A 27,861-nucleotide genomic window follows, 5' to 3' on the forward strand; every position below is an offset into this window, starting at 1 on the left:
TACTAAAGAACTTTATCCTGTTGAACTTACTTTAAATAAAGCTAATACTAACAATGACCACTGTCCTTTCCTCGATCTTGATATCTATATCATTAACGGGAAGCTTAATACAAAAAATTATGATAAAAGAGATGATTTTCTATTTCCTATCGTTAATTATCCATTTTTAGATGGTGACGTTCCCTTGTCACCATCTTATGGTGTTTATATATCTCAACTTGTACGATTCGCTCGTGTATGTAACAACGTATTAGATTTTAGCGAGCGAAATTTATATATTACTGAAAAATTATTACACCAGGGTTTTCGATATCATAAACTAGTCAAAACATTTACTAAATTTTATCATCGGTATATGGACATCATTCGTAAATATAACTCAACATGCAGACATCTTATACGTTCGGGTATTTCACATCCAATCTTTTATGGTAATATTCTTTACAAAGCACAAAAATGTCAGTATTCACCTCAAAAGCTAACAAAACCTTTAAATAGACTTATTAAGAAGGGATATAGTTACGATACTGTTGTCAGGTCATTAAAGATTGCATATTTTGGCTTTAATATTGATTCACTTATAGGGTCTTTGCATCGGAATAACGCATATTTATTCTAAAACCAGTTGTTGGCATGACACGGGTTATGTTCTTCTCATATATGTTATGACGGTATAATACTAAACCCCTAACAGGAGGGATTGTGCCTGATATTCATATGATGAAGACATAATCTTTTAATCAGTTTAATTGAGGTCTGGTGCTGGCATGTCAGTAACTGCTGGTAGTCTGTTGTTATTTATGTATTATTGTCATTTTGTTTATTTTCTTTTGTTTCCTATTCTGACATCGGACTCAGACTTCTCTTAAATTGAATTTTACTGTGCGTACTGTTGTACGTTTGTTTTTTCTACATTGGCTAGAGGTCTAGGGGGAGGGTTGAGATCTCAAAAAACATGTTTAACCCCGCCGCATTTTTACGCCTGTCCCAAGTCAGGAGCCTCTGGCCTTTGTTAGTCTTGTATCATTTTTAATTTTAGTTTTTTGTGTATTATGTGGAGTTTAGTATGACGTCCATTATCACTGAACTAGTATACAAATTTGTTTAGGGGCCAGCTGAAGGACGCCTCCGGGTGCGGGAGTTTCTCGCTGCATTGAAGACCCATTGGTGGCCTTCGGCTATTGTCTGTTCTATGGTCGGGTTGTTGTCTCTTTGACACATTCCCCATTTCCATTCTCAATTTTGTAGTATGCGCAAAGTAATGTTCATATAAAAATCAAAAATTTTTAATAGAACCATGCTAATAAAACCGAAAAAATAGAAAAAGAACGGACAAAACAAAGGTCAAATTCCGTAAAACGTGATTAAAATTTTTTTATTGGAATTTACATCTTGATTAATTAAAGGAAAAAAATCCTTTTATGTTTCGTTGAATTCCATTTCAGGATTATACATGTTTTAGACTGCATTGATGAACATGTAACGTTTTGTTCAGTGTAATACGTTAGTAACATGAGTAACGTTGGTATTCTTGACATAATTAATCATTGGAAAATTTAACTAATTTACACAGACTCCCAGATACATCTTTTACTATTTAAAATTATACAACTTAAGCTACACTCTCGTCTATTTCATCAATAGGTGTTTCTAAAGAATAAATTTTAGATTTGCTTCTAGATCCTCTTAAATCGAGTTCTATACCAAATGGCATTTTAAGTGGTCTTATTAAGATCATATGCAAGAGTCTTTCTCTTAAAGACATTCTTCCGTCGTCGGGTTCGTCATAAATGTGTGTACTTTTAACGTTTATTCTCTCTGAATATGGTAAAACTGGAAATGCACTGTCATTCCTTCTAAATACGCACTCATCTTTGTTGGAATCAACGGTAGAATTCGCTACGTCGTTACTTGTATTACTTTGATTATCCACATCAGAGTCGAATACAAATTGTTGAATGTTCAATTGTGTTTTCAAATGATAACAATAATCACTTGCTCGGCATTTTAATGTTGGACTACCAGATCGTGAGACGCGCCTTTTGATTAAGGATTTTCGCATATTTTGACCCTTTTGTACAACGCTTTTGCTAATCTGAGAAAACAATTTGTTCACTTTAGACGTTGCCGTGTCCCATGGCTGTTCGAAAACACTGACCACATTAGCTCTGACATGGTCGTATTCACTGTTGTCTTCAAAACGACCTGCTGTTTCAGATCGCATGGTAAAGTCAAGATGGTGATATTCACCGTTTTCTGTCTTTTGGTGATTTGTGTTTTGGCAAGATTCGGTTGCACAGAAACGTGGTCCTTCCACTTCATTTGATGTCGATGCTATGTCTACAGGATCTGAATAATTATCAGCTAAAACAGTAGTTGGTTGATGTGAATGCCCCTGTACGGCCATGACAATATTTTCTTCTGACCTTGAAATAGGAAATGTATATGTTTCCCTATATAAAATAAATTGAAGACTTGTGTATGTTTACATTTAGCTGTCATTGTTATTTGTGTGGTTAAAATGCAGCCCTGTTGATATCATATGACTCATTATTATTTGTTGGGTACCAATTGTTCATGGATATTGAATGAACTATTCAATAAGGTATATAGTTCTTTTAGTGTTGTTTGAGAACTTTGACAGGACAGAACAAGTACCAACGAAAATACAACTTTTTGTCAGTCCATGGAAATTGGTCGCGAAATAAATCATCCATAGCAATCACTTTATCTCAAGTCTAAAGGATCTGAATGATTTTTAACCAAAATAAAAGTTCATTTATCGTTAAAGGTTTCTAATCACAATTTTGGTTTTCAAATATGTCAATATGTCGGGTAAGGATTTTCCTATGTGATACAGAAGTATATCATTTTAACTTGCCAAGGACTTTCTTATGCGAGTGAATATAAAATATCAGTAAAACTGACAATTGACAATTGTTATTGACAAGTAAAACATAAAACATAATTTTCATATGTATTTGTTTTTGTTTTTGTATGACCTAGAAGATAGATATGATGCCCAAACCTAAGACTAGATATATTCAATGACAAAACAAACTAAGTGCTACTGTGGTGCAAACATACATTGTATGTTACCTTGCTTTTTTTCGCCGACAGTGAAACTTATAAAAGTAGGAAGATATTGTATGATTGCCAATGAAATAACTCTCCATAAGGGACCAAATGACACAGAGCTTTACAACTATAGTTCACCGTACGGCCTTCAACAATGAGCAAAACCCATAGCGCATTGTCAGCAATAAAAGGCCCCGAAATGACAAATGTAAAACAATTGCAACGAGAAAAATAGAGGCCTAATTTAAGTACAAAATAATGAACGAAAAACAAATATGTTACACGGCAACAAACGACAACCACTGAATACATGTAACAGACTTGAGACAGGCACATACAGAATGTGGCGGGGTTAAACTCGTTTGAAGGCGTCAACTCTCCCCTAACCTGGGACACTGGTGTAACAGTACAATAAAAGAACAAACTATAACAAGAAGCTCTCAAGAGCCTGAATCGCTCACCTGTAATTTTTTGCTTAAATTTTTCGTCAATGATTATTTTTGCTTTTCATTATATTTTAATGAGTGGCTTAAAAATGCCATTTTAATGTTCTTTGTATCTGTCATATTTTATTCAAAAGCAAAAAATGTATTTTACCCCTATGTTCCATTTAAGCCATAGTGGCTATATTTCTTGACGTACAAGGAAATAAATATACAAAATTTATACTATATACTCTGAAACTCATTCAGCCCAAGTTTGGCTGAAATTGATTCAGCAATTTCAAAGGAGAAGATTTTTAAAGTAAGCAAACTAGATGAACAAATTGCGAAAAATTGTCTTTAAAGGACAATTACTCTTTCAGGGGTCAATTGACAATTTTGGTCATATAAAACTTATTTGTAGATCTTACTTTGCTGAACATTTTTGCTGTTTACAGTTTATCTTTATCTATAATAATATTCAAGATAATAACCCGATAGATACCCGATTTGACCGATAATTTCAGGACAGGTAGACCTTGACCTAATAATACTTTAGCTTTTTGTCTGATTTGCTCTAAATGATTTAGTCTTTGAGATATAAGTCAAAAACTACATGTAACCTACGATCTATTTTTAACCATTACGCCCATGTTTTCTGAGGAAACAAAAAATAAAGCACAAACTTTGTTCCAGATAACCTAAGAATCATTCAGCTTAAGTTGTGTTGAAATTGATTCGGTAATTTCAGAGGAGAAGATGTTTGAAATAGTTTACACCGGATGGACGACGTCGAAGACGACGGCGGCGACGGACGCCAAGTGATGGCAAAAGGTCACATTTCCTTTGGAAAGGTGAGCTAAAGATCAGATAAAAAAGCTTATCTTTTCCGATTGATTCAAATAGAAATACATCTAACAAAAACACAAAATGAATGTTGACCGGTACATATGCATTAACACAACACAAACACACTAAGTACAGATCTGAGAATACTCGTAGTTACTAACAGCTAGTTCAAAGCCAATAACAACTTATGAAAAAAATCATGGATCTAAGACAATGTATCAATCAGTACGCTGTTTGTATGTCTGTACTGTTTGTCAAAAATGTAAGAAACAAAGACTTGAAATAGATTTTTGTCTTTCTTTTTCCGTTAGTTAAAATGGGAGCTTTGTGCAGAACTTATGAATCAAACTAGCCAATTCCAGCTAAATTGTACAGTTTTTCATTATGTAGTAATGTTACACGCCGTTCTCAGTATAGGTAAGGGTTGATGGTTTAAATCCTTTCGCATTATATGTTCCTTCATCCCAATTGACGTCACATTACTTAGAAAGTTTACTTTATCATGAGACGGATTTGAATAAATAAAGACGGTCCTGACATCATGGACACATATTCAAGGCCGGACATACATGTGATTATTAAGTTACATATATATTTGTCTTTTTAAATATGAATATATATACAAGGTAAACGTGTATTGGACCACACACATAAGATTTGAAAAAGAGCTTTCACCGACTTCAAAAATTATAAAATATGTCGTGTTTAGAATTAAACTGGGTGTATGAAGTATGAAAATACGATTCAATCAAAGTGAAACTTTAAAGATCAACACCAGGTCTTGAAATTAATAATAATAGTGTATTATAACAAAAAATAGTCCGTGACGATGTACTTGCAAATGTGGAGGTGTTAAATAGGTGGTAAATCACAAACCTCTTTTTTTTAAATCTCGATCAGTAAGAAGCACAGTAGAACATAGAATGAAAATTTACCACAGGAAACACACTACTTTGAAATGGTATAAAAGACAGCAAAAACAGAAAAGAATAGACACAATTACACTGAGCAATATCGTACATTTGCACTATATAAAATAAGGTTCCAAGTTCCAAGAGTATTCTGAACGCAAGCTAGAAAAAACTACCGACAGCAAGGTAATAAAACCGACGCGTGTTAGTATGACAGAATATGATAACGTCCTATATTTACTATGTAATATCGGTTGCTGGACATAATTAAAAAAAGTTCACACAAGAATGTAAAAACAGTTCCTAGTACAAACCATGTTGGTTTTACGTAACTTTAAATTTGCGAAATGTTTACCTACAGTAATACAAATAAGTATACCATAGACTTTTTTTTTTATCAATCTACATTAAAGACTGTATGGTTATATGTACATGTCATTTTGTTATGTATTTCTTTCGGTAGTTGCATATTTGAAATATAACCGACACTTCAATGCTTCAATTCACACTTCAAACCTAAGGCCAACCATCAGAGCTTATTCGGTTTTTCACAATTTAAAGAACCGAACCACAAAGAAAATTAAAATGTAAACTATTTCAAAGCAACACTTTTTTTTAGAAGCAGCTACAATTTTTCCGTCCGTTAAACCAAAAACCAATCGACTATTTTTCTTTATTGACTCTTTGTTCAGTTTGAAACAATATGTTCTGAAGATTCATGCTTACCTTTTTGGTCTGTATATGCAGCACGATAATGTTGCGATTAAAAGTACAAAACATGACACGCTTATAGCAATGCCTGTAAGAAAAGAGCATCACAAGTATATGAAGACATAACTAATCTTTTATAAATTTGATCAATTTTACTCATTAAACATAGTCATGACAGGACATTTAGTAGTTAATAAAATGATACAAAAATGGATATTAATCGCAATTTCCTTCAAATATCTTCTTGTATCTATTTGGTTAAGGTGAGCATACAACCATTCATTAAACAAATTTCTTTTTCTCTTCAGACAGTATTTTAAATGGCATTAGCTACAATTTAGATTAAAAAAAAATCAAAATACAATTTTGTTTTGTTTCAAACATTTATAAAAGCACAATATTGAAATAATCAGCCGTCAGTTTGGTTCATTTTTTTGTCAAACTAAGGTCAAAAACATCGCTGATATATTATTGGCTTGCAAGTCAATATTTCAATTCGTTTAAATCTTCATTCATTTGAACTTCACACCAAATGCCCATTTAAAAAGCACCAAAGCAATTGTTTATATAATGGCGATACTTTTCCAAATTGGTATTGGTATTGATACATGAATACATAGCAAAAATGGGCTTCTACATAATACAATGTAAGAGTAATCATATTTTTATAACCGTTATTTATATGCTACCTTGACCGATGCACCCACGCACTGCACAACATATTTTAGTGTGGTAGGCTAGATACTTGATGGCCAAGCGGTTTGGTTGTCAAATTACTGTAGCATTAGCCTGTCAACACTGAGGTTGTGAGGTCATTTTGGGCACTCCGGCTTCCCCTCCCTAAAAACTTACCGCCACAAAAAACAACTCAATAGTACTGAAAGTGGCGTTTAACACAAATCAATCAATCAATCAATCGTTCATTTTTTATATGAAACCTAAGGATTCCAAGCATGTGTATCACACATGAAACATTTATGTGCAAGTGACAGAGTGTTAATCTAGTTAATGACAGAACAACATAGTTCCAGTAACATTGTTTATTAACCAAAAACCAAAAAAATTGATTCAAACAGAATAATCACATTCAAGTCTGTACCAATCACGACATATGTTTTCTTGATCTTAGGTATCTAAATACCAGAATACTTCCAATCTATGCATTCATCGATTGTTTTCTATTCCCGATTGTGAAATTTCAATGCTCTCTAGCTTCTTTTCGAAAGCATGGGATTCCATCAGTTTTTGTATTTTACTTTGATTTCTATCATTTGAATGGATCAATGAGATTTTAATATATTGATATTTACATCAATTGAGTCGGTTGAGAAGTAAACTTCACTACAACAGAGAATCTTTTATTTTTCTTATTGTTAACTTTCCATTTCTCTGTAGCAGCGTCTGCAAATAGATATCTTGTACGATGTTCAAGGGCGTGCATTTCCTTTCAATATTTGTCTATCAGGGTAAACTACTTAAAAAGAAGATGTTGTATCAAGACTTCCAAGTGGTTACGTTGAAATAATTCCCTTGAACGTTTTATGGACCCCATCATGATTTATTTGCCGTTAGATAACGATTACCACAGTTACCGAAGGAGTTCTTGTTGCTCAGTCTTTGGTGTTTTATGTAACATTTTGTGAACTTGTGGGTATTTTCGTTGTTTTTTGTTTAGTGCCATGGTGTTGTCAGTTTCTATTCAACTTGTTTCAATTTAAATGTTCCCTCCGTACTTGCCATCCCCTTCTAATGGAAGAATGTGTTCCATTTGGTGTAACAAAAAACCCACCACTTTCCAGCGATTTTGACATTAACAAAAGCAAATCATTACTCGATTTTATCTTTTAGTTTGCAACACAACATGTGCCACATGAAGAGAAGAAACTGCCAACCGTTCCGGAGCGCCCAAGCGTTCATTCCCAGTATCTCCTTTATTTTTTACACTCAAGGTTAAAGTTCAAAGTTGATGTTGGTAATATACAAATTGATATATACAATACCTATCTGCAGGACAAAAACTGAGTTATCGAAGAGAAAAGGGTTGTTTGTCGTATTGAACTCATATCTTGATGTCAAATTTTCAATTGTAGAGTCACTTTTGCTTTCCACTTGTGTTGGCATTAATGTTTTCCATTCTGCTGAGTTCTTCTTTAAATCAAACGTATAGTCTGAACCAGTTGGACTGCTAGTACTTGGATTATGTTCTTTTCCTGTATGACTGTCATCATTTCCGCTATCGACTTTGTATATGACTAAAACGAAATTGTCATTTTACAAACTTGTCACAATTTAGATAATATCAAAATCTTATGCAGTTTATATTCTTAATTGTTGTCCATATTTTTATTGAGCATGCATACATGGCTACATACATCATATTGTTTTATTCACGGTCTTACGCTCAGTTTTATCTTCGGAAGGTTAATTATCACGAATGGTTGCTGCTGTATTTTAACATATACATTCTTATCTAAGGTGTAAAAGCATTTGAAAAACTAGAAAATGTATTAAGAAAAGGATATTTCGAGAGTTTCATAACAATTCTAAGGGAATATATTGATTAGTTGTTAGTGGTCTTTCTATAAATTTTTGATTGTTGAAAGACCTTACGGTAACTGTCAATGTGATAAGTAAAAAGTCAGTTTATTAGTATGGCTATATTATGTTTGATTTTTGGTTAACCCATTTTTGCTCAACCTGCTAACTACATGAGGCTATAAGAGATTTACAATCAGTTGGTGACTTCGACCCGACTCTACGCGTATATATAACAATAACAATGTACAAAAATACGAGGGCGATCTAAAGATTATAAAAAGATTATATTGTATATTGTTTCTTCATTTTTATAGCATGTATTGTAGTCGGCTATTCAGCAATAATACAACACACTTCAACTTTTTGGCATAAAGGTGTTCCGATAACTATAATATATTTTAGTTTCCTGAATACATGTTTCACAAATACTAGGGTTTTTTTTTTTGTTATGAGTCTTTTGAGTTTCCTACACTCTTTCTGTTGGGTTATATCTATTGTCTTTTAAAAGACGTCACAACACGATATATTCATACCCGACTTCATATATATTTCGATTGATGAAAGAAGGTTTTTAATAAATCATTTTAGTTTTAAACCATTTATGTCTTACTGGATTTCTATGCTTTTGATCAGAGTACGTATTGTTTCGTTCATCATACTTTACGTTATAGCTGAGTGTTTCTAACTAATCGTGGACTATATTCAGGAAAGATAATATAACAATACTATTACCTTTTTACGTCTATCTATCATGAATTTGTATAGATTTCGTAAAAATGTCGTTTAGATATAAAGTAAAATAACAAAATTACCGAACTCCAAGGAAAGTTCCCCATCAAATGGCAAAATCAAAAGCTCAAACACATTAAACGAATTGAAAACAAATGTCATATTCCTGACTTGGTACAGGCATGTAGAAAATGGTGGATTAAACCTGGTTTTATAGCTAGTTAATTCTCTCACGTGAATGACAGTCGCATAAGATTCTATTGACAACAATGTGTGAACAAAACAAACAGACATAAAAGGTAAACATGTTAAAAATAGGGATGCAGCAGACAACATCGTGTATAAATCTTAATCCCTATGACAACAAACAAATAAAATCAAAAAACAAAAAAACAAAATCGCATAAGACAAAGCACATAAGCAAGAAATGAAAGACAAGAATACAAAAATTTACCATAGCACAATATCACCATGACGGGATAAATAAGTACCGAGCCACGTCGAATGGATATTACCAAAAATAGACTAAACAGGAAAAGTAATAACTTGCAAAAACAATTAAAAGAACACTATAACACCTAGTTATGATGATACACAACGCCAGTACCTAGAATCTATACTTCAAGACAATCGTGTAATATTTGTGAAGTTGATACGAAATATTTATCAACAAGGTCTTGGTCTCTTCCGATGAATTTTTTTTAGAAAAAGGACGAAATGTTCTTTGACATAACCCTGGTTCATCAACTTTCTGCTCAGACACTAGTGACGTTATATAAAGTCTGAGAAGCGGCTGCAATTCTTTAGATATATTTTTTTATTGGTACTAACATTGATTTTACGTCTAATAATTAAAACATAACTAAATATATATTGCTATACTAGTATATGAACAGTTATGATAATTTTATCCTACATCCTGTAGATACTGCTTACTTATATCATGCGTTTCTAGATCGTTTATGACATATTTACACTAAATCTGTTGGATTTGTACTGATTGATACTTAATCATGGGGAACATGATTTATTCATTAGTTGTTATTGGCTTTGAACTAGCTTTCAATAACTCTTATTTCGGTACATTGTGTCAGTTGTTTTTTTTATGTTATTTGTTTTTGTACCTCGTACCGATATTTACCGAGTTAAGCCAATTGCTACTTAGTTTTACAGTGTATTCAATGTTCTGGTTTTACACACCTGTCCAAGGTCAAGGGAGGGTTGAGCGCTAAATAAACATGTTTATCCACGCCATATCGTTATGTGCCTGTCCCAAATCAGGAGCCTGTAGTTCAGTGGTTGTCGTTGGTTCCTGTCTGTTATATTTGTTTTTCGTACAATATTTTATTTTTATTTTTAAGGCCATTAGTTTACTCGTCTAAATTACTTCACATGTTTCTTGTCGGTAAATTTGATAGCCAACTATACGGTATGCTTTGTTTACATTGTTAAAGGCTGTACGGTTGTACATAATTTGCTCACATCCACCCTGGTTGATAGTTGTCTTGTCTTTTTGGCAATCATACCACACCTTTTTTTTTATCAATCCAAAATGTCTTAACAGAAAGTTGTGATTATATTAAAAAACCGACACGGATGAAGATAATAAACAATGTCAAAACGTTCAGGCTTTAATTAAATCTGTATAAGGGTAAGTTGATGTAAGCATACGATCTGTAGTGTGTATCATACTATTAAAGGCAGATAATCTTTAACGACTATATTATATTAATGTGTAAACACGTTAATTATGAGCTATGAAAGTCAAGTAGTTCGTGCACCTTTCTGAGTAAGTTTTAAAAAATTTCAAACACATATACTTTATTGTGGGTTAGCATTCGTTAGTTGTCACTATCCTATAGATTAACAACTGTTGGTTATATTGATTATTTAGAATCTTCATTGAAGGTGGAGCACGAATGGCGTGTTAATTAATTCTTTTGATGTGTCATTTGTATGCAAGAGTGGCATCCCTTTTTTCTATGTTCAATTCGCAAAAGTATATCGAATTTATGCGTGTATTGTCTCCCTTAAACCGGCTCATAGTTTAATATTTACGTATAGTTATTTGATTTAATTTTAGAAAATTACAAAACCCAGTAGATTTTAGATTTTATTATTGGTTTATTAAAGACATTGAGGTCTGGAGCTGACAGGTCAGTAACTGCTAGTAGTCCTTTGTTAATATATGTATCATTGTCCTTTTTCTTAGTTTCTTTTGTTACTTATTCTGACATCGAACTTGGACTACTTTTAAACTGAGTTTTACTGTGCGTATTGCTGTGTGTATGTTTATTCTACTTTGGTTAGATGTATAGGGGGAGGGTTGAGATCTCACAAAACATATTTAACCCCGCCGCATTTTTTGCGCCTATCCCAAGTCAGGAGCCTCTGGCCTCTGTTTTTTTTTAAATTTTATAGATATAAGAAGATGTGGTATGAGTGCCAATGAGACAACTCACCATCCAAGTCAAAATTTATAAAATTAAACCATTATAGGTCTAAGTACGGTCTTCAACACGGAGCCTTGGCTCACATCGAACAGCAAGCTATAAAGGGCCCCAAAAATTACTAGTGTTAAATCATTCAAACGGGAAAACCAACGGTCTAATCAATATAAAAAAACGGGGAAACGAGAAACACTATGAACCACATCAACAAACGACAACTACTGAACATCAGATTCCTGACTTAGGACAGGTGCAATTATTTCTAATTTCAATAAGCGATTCTTTTGATACCGCCCTAATCATTGCTTATTGTTTACCTGTAGAAGAGATAGTCTTACTCGTACTCGGTTTCCGAGTCCGACGGTTATTTTTAATCTCTATTGAATACCATAATTTAAATGATAAATTGGTGTTTAAATTACACACATTGTCGTTCGACTCTGTAAGAACACGTTTATGATTGTTAATTTGAGTCAAAAAGCCTTTGCTTTTACTACAAAAAGCAGTGTACATAGAGAAGAGAAACTTAAAAAGTGCAGAAGATACGCATGCTACCATTAGTCTGTCATGCAATATGACCATGAAGTCCATGTGTAAGGGGGATGACAGTATTGACATGAACCTTTTTAACAATATAGACAAATTGGTTTCATTATGTACAAATTTTGTATGCATTATTGCTATGGGGATTACTAATGAGATGAGCCCTCGTTGGTATATTTGTACAATACTAGACTTGAATGAAATATTCCCAGCACGGTCAAACCAGATATATTTTAAATCTATGGTGTTTCCTTCTTCTCTATGTACACTGCTTTTTGTAGTAAAAGCAAAGGCTTTTTGACTCAAATTAACAATCATAAACGTGTTCTTACAGAGTCGAACAACAATGTGTGTAATTTAAACACCAATTTATCATTTAAATTATGGTATTCAATAGAGATTAAAAATAACCGTCGGACTCAGAAACCGAGTACGAGTAAGACTATCTCTTCTACAGGTAAACAATAAGCAATGATTAGGGCGGTCTCAAAAGAATCGCTTATTGAAATTGGAAATAAGTGATATGAATACCAATGACTTTCCACCAGATACCAAATGACGTAAAAGTTTGCAAATACGGGTCACCGTACGGCCTTAACCATACTTAATTTTTGTATCGAAACAAGACTGTTTGTTAGGATGTAGCATGTTTATCTATTGTCATTCATAATATCAAATAATATTAGTAGATTTGTGTAACTAAGTCCTTATACATGTCATAATTGAATAAAGTAACATTCATTTTTAGTGAAAATTGTTTTAACGTTAATTAAACTCAAATCAAAAATTGTTTGCTAGCCCCTCTTTGTGATTAATGTAAGATAACTCTGGTTAATTTTCCCAACATTTTATCATGTTTGGGAGATAATATAATTCGGTTTTCATATATAGTCTTTTTTTTATATAAAAGTGCAAATATAGGTTCCAATGATAATTTCTCACTAAAGCATTTGACATAAGTTTGAAATTTCTGGAATGAAGTGGTGGTTATTGTGTTCTGTCTTTGTGTTTGTGCGTTTGTGTATCTTGTGTTGTGTTTGTGTTAGGGGTGTCACAACATACATGTATTTGTCTTTAGGGAATCAAGTAATGCAACAATATTAAGGCATTTTTTCTGCATCATTTGACGGTCTTGCACAGTCGTTGAGCTTGTTACTTGAATGTACATGTAACTAAAAATATTTTACAAAATATGAATGGTTATTTATATTGGAATTTAATCATTCTAAACGTTTCAAAACAAATAAATGAAATTATGAATATACATGAAAAAAATTGAGAATGGAAATGGGGAATGTTTCAAAGAGTAAACCACCCGACCAAAGAGCAGAAAACAGCCGAAGGCCACCCGCTGCAATTGTTTGCACCTGTCTTAAGTCAGGAATCTGATGTTCAGTAGTTGTCGTTTGTTGATATGGTTCATAGTGTTTCTCGTTTCCCCGTTTTTTATATTGATTAGACTGTTGGTTTTCCCGTTTGAATGATTTTACACTAGTAATTTTTGGGGCCATTTATAGCTTGCTGTTTGGTGTGAGCCAAGGCTCCGTGTTGAAGACCGTACTTTGACCTATAATGGTTTACTTTTATAAATTTTGACTTGGATAGAGAGTTGTCTCATTGGCACGCATACCACATCTTCTTATATCTATAAAATAAAAATAAAACAGAGGCCAGAGGTGGGGTTAAATATGTTTTGTGATATCTCAACCCTCCCCCTATACATCTAGCCAAAGTAGAATAAACAAACACACAGCAATACGTGTAGATTTGTGTAACTAAGTCCTTATACATGTCATAATTGAATAAAGTAACATTCATTTTTAGTGAAAATTGTTTTAACGTTAATTAAACTCAAATCAAATATTTGATATTATGAATGACAATAGATAAACATGCTACATCCTAACAAACAGTCTTGTTTCGATACAAAAATTAAGTATGGTTAAGGCCGTACGGTGACCCGTATTTGCAAACTTTTACGTCATTTGGTATCTGGTGGAAAGTAAAACTCAGTTTAAAAGAAGTCCAAGTCCGATGTCAGAATAAGTAACAAAAGAAACTAAGAAAAATGACAATGATACATATATTAACAAAGGACTACTAGCAGTTACTGACATGCCAGCTCCAGACCTCAATGTCTTTAATAAACCAATAATAAAATCTAAAATCTATTGAATTTTGTAATTTTCTAAAATTAAATAAAATAACTTTACGTAAATATAAAACTATGAGCCGGTTCAAGGGGGACAATACACGCATAAATTCAATATACTTTTGCGAATTGAACATAGCAAAAAGGGATGCCACTCTTGCATACAAATGACACATCAAAAGAATTAATTAACACACCATTCGTGCTCCACCTTCAATGAAGATTCTAAATTATCAATATAACCAACAGTTGTTAATCTATAGGATAGTGACAGCTAACGAATGCTAACCAACAATAAAGTATATGTGTTTGAAATTTTTTTAAATTTACTCAGAAATGTGCACGATCTACTTGACTTTGATAGCTCATAATTAACGTGTTTACACATTAATATAATATAGTCGTTAAAGATTATCTGCCTTTAATAGTATGAGACACAATACAGATCGTATGCTTACATCAACTTACATTTATACAGATTTGATTAAAGCCTGCACGTTTTGACATTGTTTATTATCTTCATCCGTCGGTTTTTTAATATAATCACAACTTTCTGTTAAGACATTTTGGATTGATAAAAAAGGAGGTGTGGTATGATTGCCAATAAGACAACTATCAACCAGGGTGGATGTGAGCAAATTATGTACAACCGTACAGCCTTTAACAATGTAAACAAAACATACCGTATAGTCGGCTATCAAACTTACCGACAAGAAACATGTGAAGTAATTCAGACGAGTAAACTAATGGCCTTAAAAATAAAAATAAAATATTTTACGAAAAACAAATATGACAACAGGAACCAACGACAACCACTGACATTAAACGTGTTCGCACATATAACAGTGTAAGAATTAAAACAACAATTATCGAAATATCATGAGTATGCTAAAAGTCAAAACCTCGTTATTTATCTAAACCTCAAATTTAGTCATAAATAATGAAAATGAATAATTGAAATTTATTGTGCTCACGTCATATAAATACTATTAATAACACCGGAAGTTATTTATGAAAAATTCATGTTAATAATCGATGTACACAATATAACTACATTTGATTTAGACTTGACAATAACGGTTGCAGAGTATATTTAATGACTCCGATTTTACGGTCTCAGTGTTATGAATGTAGATCTTCAACATATTTGTTCTGGCCTACAAACAAAACTTCAAGACATATATGAAACGGATACGTAATTTATAAGACTCTCACTTCGACCTTTCAGCTGGATTATTCCGAATCCTATTCTTCCTCTAAGAATAATAATTATTACAACATTAACAGTATTAATACTTAATAAATACAAAAATAATAAAGATTATATTAAAATTTTTCAATGAAAAAATTGTTATAATTAGAGCAATATTAGAGCCCTAACGCCTTGACTATGTACTATGCTAGGGTCGATCATACGCGGAACTATTATGCTCATGAGAGTTTTAAAACTGCATAGTATATTACATCTATATTTGTTATGAAACCTTAAATTACTTTTAGTTACAAAACTACTACTTCAAACATGAATTGTTCTTTTATCATAACTATGGCAAGTCGTTTTTATCTTTTTTTTTATATGATTTTGAAATATCTTAATTTTAAGTATAATGGATATCTTTTTTTAATGATATATCTTATTTGATTTGAATGTAATTGTTATATTTTGTACAATATATATCTTTGTATAAAAGATAGTTTATAAACTTTAAAATATATCTTTTATACTAAATAAGATATCTCATAATTGTTAAGATATTTTTTAACAAACCCTTCATTAGATATCATGTACAATTTATACAATTTCTTTTAAAGTATATAAGATACAAAGTATATATGATATCTTTAAAAGTATATAAGATATCTTTAAAAGTATGCATGATATTTTATTATATACTGTAGCTGTGCTATTTGCGCAGTCAAATTGCATTGACCGTATAAACACTTGTGATATACAGTTACTGACCGTATATCGCCTTGTTTATGACGTTGACAATGCGTTTCCGTAGTGTTGTATTTATGACGTCAATAAAATATACAGGTTCGCGGAAAATTTACGTCGTCCGCTCCAAATTTAAAAATGATGGTTTTTACCGTAATCTTTTTATTTGGAACAGTAATAGGAGTTGCAGTATATAAACAATAATCATACATTGTCTCGAAATATTAATTTTATTTATACTCGGCAAAGCCTCGCTTTCTGCCTGTTTCTAAGCCTTGTACAAATAAAGTGTATGTTTCGAGACAATGTATGGTTATTCTATATATGTTTATAAGATATCTTGTTGCTTTTTGACATATCTTGACAATTGAATAAGAAAGAAAAACGACTTGCCATGAAAGTTAAATACATAATACGCTGTTAGTTAATATTAATGATTTTTGAAATATTAAAATAATCCTCCTTTTACAATTTTGTTTCATGTACACGCTTTTTTCTTCACCTTCGTTATCAAAAGGAGATTACTGACCTGTTTCTATAACCAACATCAAAATCAGAAACGTTTTTGACCATATCTCTCCAGCCATTTTGAATTAAAAATCATTTCCCGTTGTTTTAAAAAATACGGAAACATTTATTAGAATGTTAAAAAGAACAATAGTGAATGAAAAAAATGTATTGATAGACTAAATTAACATGATTAGGGAAACGCATTTACATGTTAATTATATTAGAAATTTATAAACTATTCATATTTTAAGGGGAACATTGACCAGTTTTATTTCAATTATAGAAAACCAGAAGTTGTCATTAACATGGTAAATACCATTGTAAGAACAGTAACATAAGTGTTTCCCATTTACTTAAAGGAAATTGATGTTTTCATCACATTTCAATGCAATAAGAACTCTGTGTAATCCCAATTTTAATTCTTTGTGTTCACGTTAAACTGGTTTTATCCTATCACATGTTGTGCCTTGAGCACGTCAAACAATCCTGACTGTGTTTTTTTGTTGTTGTTGTATGTGGTTTTTTTTTTTTTGTCTTTTTTTGTTTCTGGTTGGGGATGTGGGCAGGGAGAAACATAACAAAACTTTGAATATGTATCTTCAACATCTAACAATGAAAAATTTAAATACTGTAAACCTTATGTCGGAAACCAAAACCTTTCTTTACTGACTGCTTTTCAAACAACCTTTATTGAACTGTTAAGCACATGCATCAGCTTTATTTGTACAATATTATAAAAGAGAAAACAAACATAAGTTGACTCTCATGTTGGTATTTGTCACTTGTAGTATTTGCTATATTTATATACTAGTTACGGATTATGCAGATTTTTTTTTGGAACGACCTTTTTTCATTCTGTACACAATATCAAATGAATTGGCATTTTCGAATTTCTTGTTCAAATAAACAATATAGTTAATAAATTTGGAAAATATTGAAGAACATAAATGATTAACCTTACTTTTCTTATTCAATAATTTTAAATGATGTTATTGCGATTAAAGTAAGCTCTGAAAAAATATTCAAATGCAATAGCTGGATTTTACAAGGTAGGTCGACCAGGACTGAGGACAGGAAATTTTCATCATCAATTTAGGATATTTTGTTTGGGGGAGGGAGGAAGATCCATACGAAAGGCGACATATATCCATTCAGAAAGTTGTTGTCTTTGTTCTTAGACGTAGATGGTGTTTTGACTCGCCCAACATAAGACCTCAGATTATTCTTTTTTTTTTGTTCTCCGAACGGACGTGGATGTGTATTTATACGTCCCATAATGCCAAGCGAACATCCAAGTAGAAAGAGTTTTAAGTGATTCGTATCATTGTAAGTATTGATAGCTTTAAAATAATGTTATACCTGTAGTACGTGGTATAGCCTCTAGAAATAGCTATTTATCATTCTTAACAAGACTTCACATTCCGCTATATAGATGATGTCATCGTAATAAAAAATTTAAAGTTTGGTGACTATGTTGAACACATTTGTCCCATTAAACTTCAAATATTGAATACAAACAGATACAGCTAAGTCTGCTCCATATTTTGAATTACATATAGAAATTGATAATGAGGATCGACTGCGATCAAAGCTATATGACAAAAAGATGATTTCAGCTTCTCAGTTGTGAAATATCAATTTTTATGTAACAACATTCCAGCATGGCCTTCATATGGAGTATATATCGCCAAGTTGATACGATATTTACTATCATGATTTTCTTGATGGATGCTGCTGATAGGGCATCTAAACCATGATTTCCAAGTTCAAGTGCTCATTGAAGTATGATCTCCTTATAATTCCGGAACACCTAAGACCACTCCCATTTATTGATGGGGTTCGCGTTGCTCATGTTCCCACGGCGTCGGCAGTTTCTTTTCGACTTATCAATGCGAAAATTCATTTGGTATCTTCCGCTACCTTTTTTCATATATTGGAAGGATAAACATACGGGTTATGTTATAGATAATGCATATTTGAAGGTTATTCTTGAAGTATTACACACCACCGAGGGACGTCAGGATTGGTCAAATGAAAGACTGACCGTCGGGAGGTTTTTCTTTGGGCAATCCTAACACCCCGAGGTGTGTTATACGACAAGAAAAACTTTAAAATATGCATTATCTGACTTATATACCGTAAACAAATATTATATCTGCAAAGATCTGCAGTATTTTCATCCTATTGTACAGACCACATTAAAGTGGGTTAATCTTTTCTGATGTGTTCAGGTTTTTATACGCCTTACGGCACATTTATAATGTGAAATAAAACTAACTAATTAATCTAGATATATGATCTTTAAAAATCATTGTCCATTTTCAATAGAAATATTACTGTAACTGCACGAAGCAAGACACAAATGAATTGTTATGGTGTATGAAAAATAAAAGTAATTTAATAAGTAATTATTCATTGTATCAACTTTGTTTATGAAAAAGGGATGCTATGTTGTTTCTTTGTTGTTGCTTATTTTCATGACATCCTTATCGTGGAAAAGCAGATTATTTTTTCAACAAATTTTTAAACGAAAAATTCAGAGTGATTGTTTTCTCTCTTTTGTCTTGCAATACAACTTTTTTATATATATAAAACTCAGAATCAAGAATACATAGTATATATACCCCCTTATTTTAAAGTACGTGGGCGTTCTTTCATAGAAAATAGGAATATTGGGTCATTTGTAAAAGGTATATAAAGATGTAGAAAAAAAGAACTGGCATGAAGAGAGCACACATTCGTGATCAAGTACATGTAACACGAAAAACAAATATCCATAGGTCAAAGTATTATTTCCAATAAATGTAAAAAAAATAAAATTTTCCAAATCCTACACACGAATGTGTTACATCTAACTTGTTTTAAAGTGTTATGAAATGTTTTGCATTATTAAATTCATCTCATATAATGTCCCTTTATTGTAGCGATAAATTAACAAAACTAAACATTATATTTCTTCGCAAGATAAAACGTGCGCCAACAACGATTTTTGGTATTTCAGTCCAATAAACAGAGGAAAGGATTGTTTCTGCCTTAAACCTGCGAAATATGGAAAATTAAAAAAGTAAACCCTCAATTTGCAACAACAAACGATAGCTATCAAACGAATTAATTTTTTAGTAAATTGAAGTTTGCATTTGATCAGGACAATAATGACATTATACAGTTCATTATCTTATGACTTGTAGCAAATTTCATTGAAACTTGGTATCGTCCGGGTTGATTCTTCAAAAGAATGACTTGTCGTTCTGAAAGAAAATAACTCCATGGGTTTGTACTTGATTTTCATATAATGGAGACATAAACTTTCAATCAGTTTGATCGAGGTCTGGAGCTGGCATGTCATTTACATTACTGCTAGTAGTCCTTCGTTAATTAATGTTAATTATTGTCATTTTGCTTAGTTTCTTCTGTTACTAACATCGGACTCAGACTTCTTTTAAACTGCATTTTACTTTGCGTATTGCTGTGTGATTGTTTATTTCCACATTGGCTAGAGGTATGGAAGGAGGGTTGAGATATCACAAAACATGTGTATCCCCGCCGCATTTTTGCGCTTGTCTCATGTCAGGAACCTATGGCCTTTGCTAGTCTTGTATGTCTTTTTTAAAATTTTGGTTCATTTATATTTTGCGGAGTTTAGTGTGACGTCCATTTTCGCTGAACTACAGTAGTATACATTATTGTTAAGTAGGTCTGTTTTCTGCAATATGGTCGGGTTGTTGTCTCTTTGGCGCATTCCACATTTCCAGTCTCACAACTTTATCATACGATTCAAAATAGACAGCTGTTAGCTTGAGAGATTCGTCTATTTGTATGAAGACTCAACTCTCAATGCTGGCTTTGGTTAGTGAAATTACAAAACAGTACGCGTAAGAATGTACGATAAGAAAGAGTGCAGAAAAGAACTTAACTGCATAAACCGACATCACAAATATAATTATACGTTATTATGAGACGTTCATATTGTTGAGAAAAATTAAAGAATAAGGATTTCTATCAGCTAAACACGTATCATCAGAGAATGTCTGAAAATCAGCTAAAAAATTCGAACTATCATACACTTTTATAAGGACAACTGCACTTAACATATGAAACAACAACTTATTTAATCCACGACAGTAATGTGCAATCCAAATGTACATGTTTTGGAATTCAGACCGAACAAAAATAAGAAATAAAAAAAAAAAAAACACATTTTATATAAAAATAAGAAGATGTGGTATGATCGCAAAATGAGACATCTATTCATCCAAGTTAAAACAAAAAGTAGATATAAGCACAAACAGTCATATAGTTATAGGCAACCGTACGGCGTTCAACAATGAGAAAAACCCATAAACTATAGTCGGCTGTAAAAGGCTCCGACATGAAAAATATGATACAATTCAATTTAGAAAACAAACGGCCTAATGTATAACTAAATAATTTACGATAAACAAATGTGACATGAACTAACGACAACCACTGAACTACAGGCTCCTAACTACGGACAGGCACATTGTTGAAGACGATGAGTTAAACATATAGGTCAGTACCCCTAAAATGCTAACTAGGGCTTTACAACAATTGTCGAATCATAATTGTTCATTGGAAAATTAATAGAAAAAACAGATTCCGTTTATGAGAATAATTTTTCAAACTGTGCTTTGAAAAATGAATAATAAAAAGCAGATTTCTGTTGAAAAAATAATATTTCAAAACTGTTCAAACCATACGTGTGATACATGGCTATACTTATGTATAGAGTTGAAATCTTATTTCATTAATTCTACATGTATGTACAAGTTATATTACGGATACAGACTAATTTTGTCTTTTTTATTTTGTCTTCAAGATATTAGACATAATTAACTAATGATTTGAGAAAAAATATAATAACAAACTATAATACATTATATTATGCGTACAGTTTGAAAAAAAAATCACTAGAATAATTAGACTTTTATAAATGTATGGCTTAAATTCATATTGTTTATTGATTAACTTTGCTTGAACACTGATGTTTTAAATTGATATATTGAAATTTAAAACATATTTAATGACGTGAAGGTACTAATATGAACATGACTACATTTTGTAAGTTAGACTAAATTACCGTGGTAACATACAAATATAAGGAGATAGTAAGACAATGAACATCATCCAAATTCGCTTACATGACTTTTCTTTAAATGATACAGTCACTTCTTGAATTTTGTAAACAAATGGTATTGATTTACGCACTGTTGTCATGGCTATTTGAATCGTTGTATTGTTCAAAAGATGCTGGTGTTCTAAAAGTTATCAATGAGAACATTTTTTTAGAATTTCAGTTTCACTGAAGACCTTCGTGTGTCTTGTTTAATGCATTTCGATTATTGATTTATTTTGTTTCGTAATGTGAATTGACTAACACCATCCACTGCTTCTACTTTGCTAAGCATGCCTTTCTCTTCATTTTTATTTTCTGCTAGATCTCCTTTCGCATTTTCTGCTTTCGGCGAATCATATACAAAATCATCCAGACTTAATTCTGTTACAGTATAAGCATCGTTTCCACGTATCCGTGATTGTCTTTTCAATATGGATTTCCGTATACTTCTGCCTCTGTGTACGATACCCTGCCTAATTTTAGAGAAAGCCCCATGAAACTTTGAGGTTTCTTCCTCCCATGGATCTTCATACACGATATCGGATACCTTCTGCTTTGTGCTATTATACTCATTCCCATCAATGAAACATTTCTCGTCGGATTTCAAAGTAAAATCTAGGTGATGGTACTCACTTTCGGTTTCAATGCCACTATTAATGTCTACTTTGTTTTATGGTATAGCATGTCTGACTAATTTCACTGCTGTATATGCAGCATTTTTAATGTTTGCTTTGTTTGTTGAATTACCCTGTCTCACTGATTTCACTCCTGTAGATGTAGCATTTTTCGTGTTTACGTTGTTTGTTGATGAACCCGGTCTGTTAGTATGCAAACCAGTATTTGCAGCATTTTCACTGTTTACATTTTGTGTTAATGAACCCTGCTCGTTTGATTTCAGTATTGTATATGTAGCATTTTCAGTGTTTGCGTTGTTTGTTGATGTATCCTGTTCAACTGAATTGAGAGCTGTATATGCAAAATTGTCAGTGTTTAACGTTGGCATGGATAACATCTTTATATCGCTTTCACTTGGAATCCATTGCAAACCAAGGTGATCGCTGCAATGTCTTCAGTTGCAAAATAGATATCCTTTCTTGTCTTTCTCGAATTTTGACCTTGTATTTCTAAACTGTACTGTTTCCTACAGAGAATATGTATTTACAACTTTCAATAAATATATTTACAGCCTAAGATAGCAAGTCGATACTTAAATTTGGGAGTTACAGATTATTAATAAATACCCATGAAAGATGGAAAGATTATCTAATAATTATCACAGTTCAAAAATTTAAGACTATTAAGGTAGATCGGGAGTCCTCCGCCATCTTGAAATTTAAAATAGCAGAAGTAAATCGATCTACATCTTGAACGAAATGTGTACATCAACAACTTTTAATCTTAAGAGAATAATGTGTATTATCATTATTTTACGGCTGGTTCTGATAAAAACAGAATATTTTGTTGTTTGATTCTATTTCTTACTTCATGTCCTATAACAAATATATGAGAGGAAATACCTCAGATAATGTAACTTTTATTAAGAAAAGTGTAATACATTTACCCATTTCGATTTGTTTCTTATTTTCAGATTTCACCCTATTAGACCAATCTTTTCATATTCCATCTTAATGTTCTATCGTTTAACCTTCTTTCTATCACATGAAATTTGGGTTTTAAGTATAATTTCTACAAAATCAGACAATGCCACACAACCCGTAGCAAGCTCTTTGAGCCATATCGGTTTGTATATATTTGAAATAAAGCATGATAAAAACAACAATTAGGCAAATAATGCTGGAATGTTTAGAATTGTAAAAAATTTCCAAAAGCATTATGATTTTTAAAAGTACAAAACAGGACATGTGAAAACAATTCTTTATAGGGGAAATTAATAACACATACCTCTTTTGTCTGTATAAATACAATACAAATATAGCTGCAGATATAATAAGAATAGACAGAAATGCTGTGATACCTGTAATGCAAAATTTTATTTTGTTCTCTCTATCTGAATTTCAATTAGTTACGTGTAAGTTAATCAAACAGTGGTATCAAGGGAATACAGCAAACTATATAACAATGCATAATACATGCAAACAATTTATCACAATTAAGAATACACTAAATGAAATGAACTTATAAAGAATGCGAAGTATCAGTCATTATGTTCCGGTCCGTTTACAAACTTGGTTTACAGTGAAATCTGGCTGTCATCGATTTATTTAAACGTACATTTTCTGTGTAGTATTTTGTAAGTTCATGTTTATCTTTCCTTCTTTTTATAAGGGTCGTGTTATTTGTTTTGTTTACTTTTCTGTACCTTTTTTTAAATCAATATTTGATCCCTTTTTCTCGTCACTTTGCGTCCGTCGTCGTCCGTCGTCGTCGTCCGTCATCGTCGTTAACTTTTTACATTTTAAACTTCTTTTAGAGAACCACAGAATGGAATGAAATCAAACATTGCATTGATATTTCTTATAAGGTGCTGACCAAGTGTTGTTACTTTGTAGCTGATCCATCATCCAAGATGGCCGCCAGAGAGGGACTTAGTTTAACATAGGACCCAATGGGAAATACATACAAATGTCTTCTTTTACAAAACCACTAAATGGAATGAAATAAATCATGGCATGAATGTTACTTACGAGGTAATAACCAATTTTTGTAACTTTGAAGGCGATCAATCATCCAAGATGGCCGCCAGCGGGGACTAAGTTTAACATGGGACCCTATGGGGAATACATACAAATGTTTTCTTTTAGAGAACCCCTGAATGGAAGAAAATAAAACATGGCATGAATGTTCCCCATGAGGTGCTTACCAAGTGTTGTTACTTTGTAGCAATCAATCATCCAAGATGGCTGCCAGCGGGGAACTTAGTTTAACAAAAGACCCTATGTGAAATACATACAAGTCTTCTTTTGAAGAACCACTGAATGGAATTAAATCAAACATGGCATGAATGTTCCTTATGAGGTGCTGACCAAGTGTTGTTACTTTGTAGCAAATCCATCACCAAGATGGCTGCCAACGGGGGACTTAGTTTAACAAAGGACCCTATGGGAAATATTTACAAATGTCTTCTTCTAGAAAACCGTTTATTGGATTGAAACCAAACATGGTATGAATGTTTCTTTTGAGGTGTTGACCAATTGTTGTTACTTTGAAGCTGATTTTTCATTCAAAATGGCTTCCAGCAGGGGGAGTAGGTGTTAACTGCGAGTACTCTCAAATCGTACTGTCTTGTTTATTTGACCTGTTGATACTAATTGTATTGCTTTTTTGTTATTTAATGTTATTCAGGGTCATATCTGGTCTATATACCAGTTTTGATAAGTGTTTGGTATAACTATAAATTTTCACTTCGTACTATGAACATCAAAATTATTTATTTTGTAATAATATTTCCTTTCTCTATTGGTTCTGTACAGGTATACCTAACAACAAAATTATTTTCATTTACCTGTGTTTAACGTTATTGTAAATGGATGGTATTTTTGTTCGAACATATTGTTTTTCTTTAATTGTCTAACATTTCTTACCGGTATAACATGTTACTTTTCTTATTCTTCCCTTAGTTTATTTATTTTGTATTTACATTGTGTCATAGGTCAAATTTATTTGTTCAGTGTATGTTCAATGGTGTTAATATGTCCTTTGATTGAGTTAAGCTATTTCAGTTGATATGTTATAGTGTGTCTTTCTATGTTGTGATGTTACACTATTGTTTCAGAAAAAGGGTGAAGGTTTGGTACCATTAAAACGTTTAAACCCGCTGCATTTGTTTGCACCTGTCCTAAGTCAGGAATCTGATGTTCAGTAGTTGTCGTTTGTTGATGTGGTTCATAAGTGTTTCTCGTTTCTCGTTTTTTATATAGATTAGACCGTTGGTTTTCCCGTTTGAATGGTTTTACACTAATAATTGTTTGGGGCCCTTTATAGCTTACTGTTCGGTGTGAGCCAAGGCTCCGTGTTGAAGACCGTACTGTGACCTATAATGGTTTACTTTTATAAATTTTGACTTGGATGGAGAGATGTCTCATTGGCACTCATACCACATCTTATTATATCTATTAACATAGGACCCTACGGGAAATACATACAAATGTTTTCTTCTTGAGAACCACTGAATAGAATGAAACGAAAAATGGCATGAATGTTCCTAACGAGGTACTGACCAAGTGTTGTTACTTTGTCGCGAACCATCATCCAAGATGGCCTCCAGCAGAGGACTTAGTTTAACATAAGACCCTATGGGAAATACATACAAATGCTTCTCCTAGAGGAATAGCACTAAATGGAATGAAACCAAATATGGCAGAAATGTTCCTTGTGAGGTGCTGATGCAGTGTTGGTTTCTTTGTTGCCGATTTACTGTTCAAGATGGCCACCAAAAGGACCTTAGTTTAACATAGAACACTATTGGGAAATATGTAACCAATGACTTCTTCTGAAGAACCTTTGAATGGATTGAAACCAAACGGTATTAATGATCCTTATGAGGTGTAAACTTTACAAAAGTCTTCTGCTTTTGATTAAATTAAGGGGCCAATATTAAACCAAAATTGGCCTCAATCATTATTAGGGTATGATTTTAATCTATTTTTACATGATTTCCAAAAACCAAAGTAGAATCAGTAGAGCCTCTAATTTGATATTCTGTAATAAAAAAGAAAACCTCATTAAGGATTTGTTTTTCTGGCGTGCGACTGCTGCCATAACAGTTACAGTGTAATGATGATAACCAACATACTACATCAACATTTCAAAGTGAAAAAATCTAAGTTCGCGTCATGCTTACTTCTGATTTTTAAATTTCCGTGCTTCATAAACAATGACGTGCATGTACCTTAATTCCAAATATTAAAACAGCAAAGTCAATTTATTTATGAAAAAAATTCTCCAGATTTTTCAACTTTGAAATTCCTAAAATATAACGTTATTGAAAATTCAACGAAAGTTTTACAAAGGTGATCGTTGTCTGAAAACTTTGACAATCCTAAATGTACACTGCAACAAAAATATCATCAAAACAAGTGTTTGGGAAAGTTAATCTCAGACTCAATGTAAACGATGCAGACAGAATTCATGATAAGGATTGCAAGTGCTTGTTGAACATTCGGATATTTGTTAGAGATTAAGCTTGGGAATTAAAATTTAGGTACATTTGTATGTATTATTCAAATGAACTGCACAGCAATGTTGGTAAACATTGTTGTTCAAATGGTCTTGCCAATGATTATGATAAAGACTTCAGTTATCCTTGTTCTATCAATTTCCTCATACTCCTTGAACGGTTCATTGCCATTGTTGTCGTTGACAGTAGTATTATAACTTGTCGATGTTGCATTGATTATCACTTGACGTCGTGTGTTGATATGTTCCTGCAATGAGTACTTGCATTTTCAGGAAGAAAAAAAAAGGCAAAAATAGTGTACTTATGTTCAGATTTTATAAAAAAAACAAAAAAGTATATCAGCATTCAACAATGGTAAATGTAATATACGAAAATGTTCGGAAATTGTATATGCCCAAAACCGAGCAAGGCGGGATGCCTTTCAACTTCGTTTGCAAGATGTGACTCTACAATTGTTTAATTGTCACAATAAGAAGTTAAACAATCTATACTGGAGTTTATTCATCATATCGTCCACCATTTTGACTTTAACATGGCCCCCCTTCAGCATGAATCTATCTTGACTATTGCTTGCACCGAAATTATGTTATCTGATGATTAGTCTTAACATGTACATTTTTATTTTAAAACATTGTTAGACTTGTTTGGGACCAGCAAATACAGATTCAATTCAATAACGGCAACAGTAGTATACTGCTGTTCGATAGTCATAAATCGATTGAACTGAAACAAATCCGGGTCACAAACCAAAATCGATG

General features: G+C 32.4%; 2 protein-coding genes across 6 annotated transcripts in view; both read right to left on the bottom strand.

Annotated features, from left to right (window-relative positions):
* LOC127708910 (uncharacterized) overlaps positions 1 to 16,929 on the bottom strand; it is a 58,230-nt gene extending 41,301 nt beyond the window's left edge. For 2 of the 4 annotated variants that reach the window (XM_052214074.1, XM_052214070.1), the window contains exons 1-2: positions 16,852 to 16,929; positions 7,972 to 8,223 (exon numbers count right to left, since the gene is read on the bottom strand). In XM_052214074.1, coding sequence (XP_052070034.1) covers positions 7,972 to 8,223; positions 16,852 to 16,909 — 310 coding nt within the window. In that variant the 5' untranslated portion in view covers positions 16,910 to 16,929. Of the gene's footprint in view, positions 1 to 1,357; positions 2,454 to 5,986; positions 6,060 to 7,971; positions 8,224 to 16,851 lie in introns of those variants that run through there. The other 2 variants (XM_052214073.1, XM_052214072.1) reach the window with 2 other exon arrangements.
* Positions 16,930 to 22,872: 5,943 nt separating this feature from the next.
* LOC127708906 (uncharacterized) overlaps positions 22,873 to 27,861 on the bottom strand; it is an 82,081-nt gene continuing 77,092 nt past the window's right edge. Inside the window, exons 9-10 of one of the 2 annotated variants that reach the window (XM_052214063.1) lie at positions 23,869 to 23,941; positions 22,873 to 23,107 (exon numbers count right to left, since the gene is read on the bottom strand). In XM_052214063.1, coding sequence (XP_052070023.1) covers positions 22,981 to 23,107; positions 23,869 to 23,941 — 200 coding nt within the window. In that variant the 3' untranslated portion in view covers positions 22,873 to 22,980. The remainder of the gene's footprint in view (positions 23,108 to 23,868; positions 23,942 to 27,861) is intronic. The other variant, XM_052214064.1, reaches the window with a different exon arrangement.

The sequence above is a fragment of the Mytilus californianus genome, unplaced genomic scaffold, assembly GCF_021869535.1.
Source record: "Mytilus californianus isolate M0D057914Y unplaced genomic scaffold, xbMytCali1.0.p SCAF_7, whole genome shotgun sequence".
NCBI classification, from domain to species: Eukaryota; Metazoa; Mollusca; class Bivalvia; order Mytilida; family Mytilidae; genus Mytilus; species Mytilus californianus.